This window comes from Arachis duranensis, chromosome 6 (assembly GCF_000817695.3).
Source record: "Arachis duranensis cultivar V14167 chromosome 6, aradu.V14167.gnm2.J7QH, whole genome shotgun sequence".
NCBI classification, from domain to species: domain Eukaryota; kingdom Viridiplantae; phylum Streptophyta; class Magnoliopsida; order Fabales; family Fabaceae; genus Arachis; species Arachis duranensis.
In genome coordinates this window covers 17,843,984-17,855,428 of record NC_029777.3, presented here as the reverse complement: position 1 = coordinate 17,855,428, position 11,445 = coordinate 17,843,984, and the positions used below count along the sequence as shown (strand labels likewise).

Below are 11,445 nucleotides of genomic sequence, written 5' to 3'. Positions count from 1 at the left end.
CTAAAATTAGTATATATATATATATATTATTAAAAAATTATATTTTCTCTCATATTAAAAAATATCTATTAAATTTTGTGTCAAAATATTTATCTTTTATATATATTTTTTAACTTTTAAAATTAAAATTTAATATATCATTAATATAAAATAATTTTACACCTACATCTATAATTATATAATATTTTATCATAAAAAATAACTATCTTTTATATGATTACATTCGCATAAATGATGATCCGAAAAAATAGATGTTATTCTGGCAAGAATACTTTTTTGAACTATAGCTCAGATGCGTACTTACTCTGTGAATCTCCGCCGGCTTGGAAGGTTATCCTCAAAATAGGGACAAGCTTGGCGTGGAATCTACAAAAGGTATAGTGATGCTTCTTAAGAAAAGATGAATAAACAAGCAATATATTAAAGTGAAAGAGCCGTGTGTATTTTCTCAGTGCTAGTGGTATTTTTTGGATATCCCCCTGATGAAGGTTAGCCAATGTATTTATATAGTCAAAAGAATCTTGGCTTTTTGCCGTTACACTGAGCTATTGATCGGATTTTGGGGGAGTTCTGCTGTGGTTTGTTGAGGCGAGAATATCGGCTGTTAGTGATATTTCGAAGATTCTTTACCCGTTAGATATGCTCAGTCAAAGTTACTGAAGCCGAGGTTGTTAGTATGGATCACAACCCCCAAATTTGGCCTGTAAAAAATAGGTTGAGCTTCTATATTTTCGACTTCAGGAGCTCTTTGTACAGAAAGGATGCATCGTAAGAGCCGTGTGTGTGTGTATATATATATACACATTTTTTTTGTCTACCGGGTCTGGTATTTGCCTTGAGTGGGGTAATGGATCGTGGGATAGAGGGCTTCTAGGGAGTTATATTTGTCTTTTCAACTATATGTGGGTGTAGAAAATTGTTTATCTTCCGAAGGTTGTACGTGTACCCAGGAAAAAAAGAATGAGTAAAAAAGGTTAGTTTACTTTTGTCTTGTACCTTTTCACCTAGTTTTTGCTTTCTGTCTTGTAATAGAGGAAAAGGAGCGTGCTGTGGTGGATGAAAAGGACATGTATAGCTGTGTTGATGGAGATGTGAGGAGTCGCGTTTCGATTTTTAGTAGTGTAGAGTTGGTGGCTCAGTTAAATCAAGCTAGGTGGGTGAGGAATGGTGTACATTTGGAAGTTAGGATTTTACATTGTGATGACAGTGACAGGGTTTGCGAGCGAAGGTCTGACTAGAGTTATTTTTATATATATACCTACATGTTGACTGAACTTGGCATGAGGTTCCCTTTTACTGATTTCGAATGTGGGGTGTTGGCTCAGTTGAACTGTGCTCCAACGCAGTTACACCCGAATTCATGGGCGTTCGTACGAGCATTTGAATGTTATCCTTCTTTCGGTTTATTTTTTTGTTGTTTCAAGCGAAAGGTGTCTGGAAGGGTGGGTGGGTTAATCTTAACAACCATCCAAGTCGTAGTATTTTTAGCTTATACAAACAATCCTTCAAAGATTTCAAAGAAATGTTTGTTAAGGTTCATATTGGGGAGGAGTTTTATCCGTTATTCTTGGATTCGTTGCTTGAGGAGAGGTTTCCGGTCTTTTGGTCTTCAGAGCCTACGCAGATTTTTTATTGTAAAAATAGGGTAGAAAGTTTAGAGTGTATTCTAAATTTTTTTATCTCTGTGATGTCCTCGTCTGAGTTGCTATCTATATCTAGTTAACTGAAGCTTGAAGGGGATAAGGAAGCTATGGATGAGTATCTAGGTAATAGAGGTCCTGCATGGTGTATGTCTTGCATTTTATGTGGTGTGTTTGGTCATATGTGATTTTTTATGTATGTTGCAGGTGAAAAAGCTCTTACTCTCACTACTGCGAACCTGAAAGTAGTGTTTCTAAGGTTAAAAAGAAAGGGAGGGAAGGGTCGTCTACGAATGTTGGTGAAGTCGGTGAGGGAGGCAGGGTGAGATAGGATACAGTTTTTAAAAGGAAAAGGGGAGAGGTCTCGTCGAAGGTGGTTGATTTATTTGAACTGAGCGAGAAATCCGAGGTTTTCACCACCGAGGAGATTAGTGCGGCGCATGAGAGCCAAGTGGTGTTTAAGGATGACCTTATTACCTGCCTTGGCGAGTCCATTTATTTGAGGATGTTCTACTGAAGAAAAGTGGTGTTTAACTTGAAATTCGTTCAAAAATGTTGCTAAATTTTGGTCAATGAATTGCCGACCATTGTCAGTAACGATAGCATGAAGTGATCCAAAACGGCAAATAATATTTTTTCAAGTAAACGATTTAACCTTGTCTGCTCCTATGTTTGCAAGTGGAATAGCTTCTATTCATTTTAAGAAATAATCAATTGCTACGAGTAAATATTTTACCTGACCAGGTGCTTTTGGGAAAGGCCCGAGAATATCTAGCCCCCATTTGTGGAAGGGCCAACTTACCTCCGAGGTATGTAATAGCTCGGCAGCATTGTGTATTGTCGAGGAGTGCTTTTGGCAACTGTCACACCTCCTGACCTTATTAATGCAGTCTTGTTTCATTGTTGGCCAGTAGTATCCAGCCCAAGCTATCTTTGATGCTAGACTCATTCCCCCTATATGGTTGCCACATACTCCTTCGTGGACTTCATTCATGACGACTTTAACTTCCTCCTCGTCCAAGCATCATAATAGTGGTTGAGAGAAGCCTCTTTTGTATAGGTCGTTACAGATTAGTGTGAAGGATGTTGCGCCTCTTCTGAATGCCTTGGGGTCTGTTACTCCTGGTGGCATGTTCCCAGTTTTCAAGTGTTGTTTGTATGGCGTCCTCCAGTCATGTTCCTGTGATATAGATAAAATAGCTTTGCTGCTAAAACTCGGTTCAACAAGGGCTAGTTGAGATATAGCAGATTCATTCATAGTTTTTCTAGCTGTTGCAAATTTTGATAATGCATCTACTCGGGTATTTTGTTCCCGAGCTATGTGTGTGGTCTGGAATGAATGAAATTGAGAAATAAGGTCTTTTACCATCGAGTGGTACTTTTCTAACATTTGATCTTTTACCTAGAAGTGTCTTATTACCTGTTGCACGACGAGTTGTGAGTCGCAGTATACCTGTAGATTTGTAATGTTCAGAGATTGGGCTAGCCTTAATCTTGCGAGCAATGCTTCATACTCGGCTTGATTGTTGCTTGTTTGGAAAGTGAACTTGATTGATTGCTTGACTTGTAGGTCATGTTTATTGGTGAGCAAGACACCTGCTCCCGATCCTTCTGCATTTGAGGCGTCGTCGACGTATAACCCCCAAATGTATTGCTCCTCTTGTTCTTCTGCAAGCTCAATTAAGAAGTCGGCCAGAAATTGTGCTTTGACTGCCTTCCTGGGTTCGTAAATGATGTCGAACTCAGACAGCTCGATTGACCACTTCATCATTCTTCCGGAGACCTCAGGTTTTGTTAAAACTTGTCTCAGGGGTTGATTTGTCTTGACTACAATTGTGTTGCTTTGAAAGTAATATCGTAGCCTCCTTGCTGTCATTATTAGGGCTTAAGCCAATCTTTCCAGTGTTGAGTATCTAAGCTTGGAATTTTGTAACGTCTTGCTGTCAAAGTAGGCTGGCTCTTGTTTTCCCCTTGTTTCTGTTACTAGGACATAGCTGATTGCGTTAAGGGAAATAGACATGTATATAATTAGTGGTTTACCTGTGCTTGGTCTTTGCAAGATCGGTGGGGAGGATAGTATTGCCTTTACGTTTTGGAAAGCTGTTTCACATTCTGAGCTCCAATTGAAATTTCGTTGCTTTTTGAGTATGTTGAAGAAGTGTTGTGAATGTTTGGATATTGCTGGTAGGAACCGAGAGAGTGCAGCAAGTCTGCCATTCAATTGTTGTACCTCCTTTATTGTCCGAGGGCTTCTCATCTTTATGATTGCGTCGCATTTCTCGAGGTTTGCTTTAATCCCTCTAGAGGTGAGCATGAATCCGAGGAATTTGCCTCCCTTTACCCAAAGGCACATTTCTCAGGGTTGAGTCTCATGTTGTGCTTTCTGATTTGCCTGAATACCTCTTTGAGGTCGGCTCCGTGTTCTCGGTATTGTGTTGTTTTCACTATCATATCATCGACGTAAACTTCTAGGTTCCTTCCGATTTGTTTGTTAAAGACTTTGTCCATCAGTCGTTGGTAGGTTGCACCTGCATTTTTTAGTCCAAAAGGCATAACTTTATAATAATAGTTCCCTAGTTCGGCGATAAAAGCTATTTTATCCACATCTTTTAGGTGCATTAAAATTTGATTATACCCTAAATATGCATCTAAAAAACTTAAAACGTTATACCCTGATGCATTATCTACCAATTTGCCAATGCATGGGAGGGGGTAGGCATCTTTGGGGCATGCTTTATTTAAATTAGTAAAGTCTACGCACATTCGCCATTTACCTGAGGCTTTCCTTACCATTACCACATTGGAGAGCCATGTGGTGAAACATAGCTCCCTTATGAATCTTGCTTTTAGGAGTTTGTGTGTCTCTTCTAGACATGCCGACATTTTCTCGTCACCCAGGTTTTGTTTCTTTTGAGCTATAAGCCGTACCTTTGGATCAATTTGTAACCTATGACATATGAAGTTTGGATCAATGCCTGGCATGTCCGCCGAGGTCCACGCAAAAAGATCAGTGTTCCTTCGCAGTATGTTGATGATGTGTTTTTTGGTTCCTGCGAAGAGAGAATGACTGATATAAGTATAGTGATTATCATTATCGACGAGAATTACCTTTTCCAGGTCATCTGTTGGTGAGGGTCCCTCCCAAAGGTCCTCTCTTGGGTCAAGATTGACAGTATACGAGATATTTGACACATTGAAGCTCTCCCTTGGTAACTCGGATTGGGGAGTATTTTTTGATCGTATTTTTAGGCTCTCGTTATAACACCGCCGAGCTTCTGTTTGGTCTGAATGAACTGTGGCCATCTGGTTGTCATGTACCTGAAACTTAACACAAAGGTGAACAGTGGATACAATAGCACCAAGAGAATTGAAAGAGGGTCTTCCGAGGATGACGTTATAAGGGCTAGTGCAGTCGACCACTAAAAATTGCACGTCTCTTGTATTAGACATAGGGTGGTCGCCCATTGTTATTTTTATCCATATACTTCCAAGAATGGATACTCGTTCCCTTGAAAATCCGACCAGTTTTCCTGAGGATGGTTGCATTAAGTTCTCACTCAGTTTCATCTTCTTAAAGGTTGAATAAAAAAGGACGTCTACACTGCTGCCGGGGTCTAGCAGGACCTTCCTGACCAGGAAGTCTCCTGCTTGGATAGAAATGATGACAGGGTCATCTAGGTTAGTTGCTCTTGCTTAGTAGTCGGACTGATCGAAAGAGATGGTGGCTATCTGTGGTGGTCGGATTCTTGCTTCCTCCATCTTTTGGACCATCATCATTGCTCGGTAACTGCACTTTCTTGCCAATGTTGTGAGTCCTCCACCAGCGAATCCACCTGCAATACAATTTATAACCCCCCTTGTTGGTGGGGGTTGAAAACTGGTCTTTTCTATAGCGCTTGGGTCTTGCTCGGACTGATTTTTAGCTATGTTTCGTTGATTTCATTATATTCATCCACTTATGTATTTGTCTAGGTGGCCCTGTCTGGCTAGCCGTTCCAGAAGGTCTTTTGCAATTACACATTCGTCGGTGGTGTGGCCGAACTTTTGGTGAAAGGCGCAATGCTTCGATTGTCAATGTAGTTCTGGTTTTGGTACGAGCCTGCTCTACTAGGTGGCTTGATGATCTTCGCGTTCAGTATTTCTTTAATGATGTCCTCCCTTTTTGTATTAAACTACATATGCGCGTCGTATTTTGGTGTCAACTTGAATGACTTCTTATTGTCTTTGTAATTTGGTGTTTTGGTGTGCTTTTCCTCTTCACGCCGAGGTTGCTGTTTGTCAGCTCGCCGAGCTTCTCTAAGCTCTTCGATTTGTATCTGGCCTGCCGCCATTTCACGAAACTCTTGTAACGTTCTGGGCTTGGTTACGGCTATTGTTTCCTGAAATTTGCCTGGTCTAAGGCCGATCTTTAGTGCGTGGAGATGCACCTTGGGATCGAGGTCTTAGATTTCCATGGTTGCCTTGGCAAATCTTGTCATGTAGTCATTTAGGCTTTAATGTTGACCTTGTTTAATGGTGCTGAGGTTATTCGAACCGTGCACATATATTCTTGAAGCTGCGATTCGAAGCAAGAGATGGAACCTACAGGAATCTTAAAAAACCAAAGTAAAGCAGCACCATCTAAATAAGTCGGAAAAGATCGACAAAGAATAGGATCAGAGGCACCGTTAAAGAGCATCATAGATTGAAATTTTTTTATGTAGATGCGGGGGTCGCCAAAATTCTTCGTATGATTTGAGCCCAGTGGGTAGCATGAAATTCTTCAGCATCTAAAAATTCATGACGTCTTCCGAGAATGGGTATTACTTCCTCCAGGGTTCTTGGGGTCGTCGACGCCGCGGTTCTTGGATGATTGTTCGGCTATTTTTTGAACCTCGGCCTGAAGTTCTACCATCATCATCATCAGTTCAGCTGGTGTGAGCTGTTGAATTTCGTTGTCTGCTATGTGTGGTGGTCCTGAAAGAAAAGAGAAAAAATGGCAGAGAGAAGAGTGTGGGTCAAATAAGTGGGCCCCACAGTGGGCACTAAATGTTCTGGCAAAGGATACTCTTCCGGATTATAGCTCGGATGCACACTTCCTCTGCGAATCTCCGCCGACTTGGAAGGTTATCCTCGGAACAGGGACGAGCTTGGCATGGAACCTGCAAAAGGGACTTCAACACTTAAGTCAGTGATGCTTCTTAAGAAAAGATGAATAAACTAGCAATATATTAAAGTGAGAGAGCCATGTGTATTTTCTCAGTGCTAGTGGTATTTTCTGGATATCCCCCTAACAAGGGTTAGCCGATGTGTTTATATAGTCGAAAGAGTCTTGGCTTTTTGCCGTTACACTGAGCTATTGATCGGATTTTGGGGGAGTTCTGCTGTGGTTTGTTGAGGTGAGAATCTCGGCTGTTAGTGATATTCCGAAGATTCTTTAGCCATTAGATATGCTCGGTCAAAATTAGAAGTGTCAATTTAGCCCAAATCTTAGGGCCAGCCCTCAACCCTCCAAAAAAATTCTAGCCCACAGCCCTAAAAATTATAAAATGATATTTTGTAAGCCCAACCCTAATTAAGCCCTCCCAACAAAAAAGTAAAATAGGGCTGGCCCTATAAGCTCTACAAGCCCTATAAGCCCTACAAGCCCTAAATCAAATCTTCTCCTCCCTGAGAGGCTGAGACCCGGACAATCTAAACTTCAATTGATAGAAGTTGCAACGAACAGGTTTTCGAAAGACAATGTTATCGGTGAAGGAGGATATGGAGTTGTTTATCAAGGCAAGTTAATCAATGGGAGTCCTGTGGTTGTTAAGAAGCTCCTCAATAATCTGTAAGATTTTTGAATTAGTTTATCAGTTTTTTTGGCTATTATCAAAATTGGTTTTGTGGAATCTTTCTTGTCTTGTTTTACTAGGATGTGTGTATGCAGCTAGTTTAACTAACACTATCGTCTTACCTGATGCAGAGGACAAGCCGAGAAGGAATTTAGAGTGGAAGTTGAGGCTATTGGACTATTGATCATGTGCGGCACAAGAACTTAGCCAGACTTCTAGGTTATTGCATTGAAGGCACTCACAGGTAACAAATTGTTTTGTTATGCATTCCATTTAATTAAACATCAAAATGGTAACTGCATAATTATTATTATTATTATTATCATTTTTTTAACTTGTATCCATTTGTGTTTGACTTTTAATGGCTGCTTTTATATGGATCTGACCATACAAAATGAATATTTAATACTTTCTATTAATTACTGGAACTTAGTTGTAGAGCGAATTTAGTTGTCTTATTGATTATTGACTAATATAGTTAGAAGTTCTCTGCCATGGGTTTTCCTATGACCATAGATTTCGTTAACATTTTCTCTTGCTTTTCCATTCCTAATACATGTTTTGCTTGTTTGATTGATTGTTACTGTTTTTTCTTCAATTACTTCTTATTGAAACTTCAGAGATGAATAATTAATATGAATTAATGAATGTTGTTGTTGTTGCTATAGAATTTTAATACACATTATTTGGATATAATTAGGAAATTTATAAACATGGATGATGAGATTATTTCTGAGACTCCTGTTCAAGCTTCTGGTAGTGTTGATTCTGGTAAAAAATCTAATGTTTGGAGATTTTTTAAGAAGATTAAAAAAGACAGAGATGGTATTGAAAAGGCTGAATGCAATTTTTGTCATCATGAATACAAAATTGAAAAAAATCCGAAAACTAAGAATGCTTACGGGACTTCTCATCTAAGTCGTCATATAGTTTCTTGTAAATCTATACCCCTCAATATTAGATTTGATGATGATATAGAGGGTCTGCCAACTAAAATTGATCAGAATGTTCATAGAAAAAAACTCGCTCAGGCTATAGCAAAACATGATTTTGCATTTAGCTTTGTTGAATATGAGAGTATTAGAGATTGGATTAATTACATTAGTCCAACGATTATAATGCCTTCTAGAAACACTTTAGTTTCAGATCTTCAAATGATTTATTCAACAGAGAAAGAGAAATTGAGACAGAAGATGTCTAGGATACCTAATAGAATTTGTTTGACATCTGATGTATGGACAGCATCTACCACTGAAGGATATATTTGTCTAACAGCTCATTTTGTTGATGAGAATTGGCGACTAGTGAGTAAGATTTTGAATTTTTGTCGAATGATTACTCCCCATACCGGAACCAATATGGAAGCAGTCTTATTTAACTCTTTGAAGCAATGGGGTATTGATAAGAAAGTATTCTCTATTACTTTAGATAATGCTTCTGCAAATGACAACATGCAAAACATCTTAAAAACTCATCTATGTAAGAAGAATAGTTTGCTTTGCGATGGAGAATATTTTCATGTGCGTTGTTTCGCTCACATTTTAAATTTGATTGTACAAGAAGGGTTAAAGATGGCTGCTGGAGCTTTATTTAAAATCAGAGAGAGTGTGAAATATGTGAAAGCTTCTGATGGGAGAAAAATGAAATTCAAAGATTGTGTGCAGCAAACAGAAATTGAAGAAGGTGTTAGTCCAAAATTAGATGTTCCAACTCGATGAAATTCTACATATATGATGTTGGAAAGTGCAATTAAACTTGAAAAAGTGTTTGACATCCTTAGTGTTGTAGATGGAGCTTATAAAGATTGTCCGACAAATGAAGAATGGAGCTTAGCAAAAAAAAATGTGTGAATTTTTAGAGCCATTTTATGAAACTACAAACCTCATTTCGGGTTCATCATATCCAACATCAAATTTGTATTTTATGCAAGTTTGGAAAATTGAATGTCTTTTGGAAGACAATCAAACTTGTGATGATGTTGTTATTATGAACATGGCTTTCAGAATGAAGATGAAGTTTGATAAATATTGGAAGGATTATAGCACTGTCTTGGCTTTTGGGGCAATTCTTGATCCTCGATTAAAGTTAAAGTTCTTGAGGTTTTGTTACAAAAAACTAGATCCTTCAACCTTTGAATTGAAGGCAAATGAAGTATTGGAGAAATTTAAAAGGTTGTATGGAGAGTACATAAATACTTTTGGTGGTTCAACAATTTCTCAAAGTAGTAATCAATCTCCTATGTCACTTGAAGAAAGAAGACTTACAAAGAAGAGCAAAATAGTGATGAAGGTATTTAATTTTAATATAGTATTATTTTTCTCCTATTATGTTTATTCGTTACTTAAATAATCTTTATACTATATCTTTTAGGAGTTCAGAGAATTTGACTGTGAAACCCAAACTTCCAAGGATAAAGATGAATTAGAGATTTATCTAAAAGAAGGTTTGATTCACACCAATGAAGATGATTTGAAGTATGATGTGCTGAATTTTTGGAAGATTAATGAGGATAGGTTTCCCACTCTGTCAGTTATGGCCAGAGATGTTTTAAGTATTCCCATCACTACGGTAGCATCTGAGTCTGCATTCAGTATTGGTGGACGTGTTTTAACAAAATATAGAAGTTCCACTCTTCATGCGCATGTTCAAATGCTTATTTGCACAAGGAGTTGGTTACGTGGATTTGTTCCAAATCATGATGGTAAATATTTATGCTATTTTTTAAATAATATTTTAAATTGAGTTTCTAACTGTTTTTTAATTGGTTGATTTTAGATGATGAAATTGGTGAAATTCATGAAGAAGAAGTGTCAACAGAAACGATGCATCCCCCTCAACATTCATAATTTTAGATGATGAATTTTTGTGTCAACTTTATTTTAATTTTCTAGAGACATTATTGATGGTAAATACTAGAGAGTAAGAAAAAGGGTGATGAGACAGTAAATGCTATGTTTGATTTCTTGCTATATATAGTTAAAAGTTGGATTTAATATGATCAATGTACATTATTAACATTTATTTTTTTATTTTTTACGCATAAAAATGATAAAGGGATAAAACAAACTAATGACTTAAGTTTTATGTGTGTTGTTGAAGTAGAGAACGTAAAAAAAAAAAAAAGAAAATTAGGTAACCCATGGGTTGGCCCTAGGACTTTTGGCCCATGAGGGCTTTTTAAAATTTGACCCTATTAGTTAAAGGACTTTTTATTCTTCTGGCCCTATAAAGTAGGGCCAAAGCCCTATAGGGCCAAACATATTGACACTACTAGTCAAAATTACTGAAGGCGAGGTTGTTAGTATGGATCAGATGTAATTAGATAAATATGTAAAATATTTTATATTGTTAAAAATTAAATTATAATTTGTATCTAAAAGTATAAAATAAAAATATGTATTAAATCAATTTAATAAAAAGTAAAATATTCTTATAGTATTATTTAATTAATAAATTTATTTAGTTAAAGTTTATGTTTTTGTAAAGATACTCCTGTCCAGCTATACGTCGGTTCCTCGTTGATCGAGATGAGCTAGGTGACTCTGGTTGGGTTGGGAATATCCTCGTGAATTCAGACTCGAGCATGGTACCTGCAAAAAGGATTCTGATGTTCAAGTCAATAAAAAATAATATATAAAAGAAATGCTCGGAATATAAATTATTTATGTGGTAGTATGTTGTTGATGTGTTGTATAGCTTGGCCTCTAGTCTGGTTTATAGTGTGTTTGAGATCGGTTTGTTTGTGAAGGAGTGCCGAGATTCTCGTGATACAGAGTGTGTTCTTGCGGGTGAAATCTTCGGTGAAGATTTGGATACGTTGGAAAATCTTATCTTTTTGGTTTGGCATGGGCTGACTGAGGTATAATTCGACTTTATCCGATCTTTGAGGGTTACACTACAGTTTATATCTTTAATTTTTTTTTACTCAATTTTAATATTTGTTGGTAAATTAAAAATATTTATAATAGATATATATTTTAATAATTAGT

At 37.4% G+C, this 11,445-nt stretch overlaps 1 protein-coding gene across 1 annotated transcript; it reads left to right on the top strand.

Annotated features, from left to right (window-relative positions):
* The first annotated feature begins 8,169 nt into the window (after window positions 1-8,169).
* LOC107493192 (zinc finger BED domain-containing protein RICESLEEPER 2-like) lies at window positions 8,170-9,174 on the top strand. Its single transcript, XM_021125750.1, has one exon. It carries the CDS (start codon window positions 8,170-8,172, stop codon window positions 9,172-9,174), a length of 1,005 nt encoding a protein of 334 aa, XP_020981409.1.
* The last annotated feature ends 2,271 nt before the right edge of the window (window positions 9,175-11,445 follow it).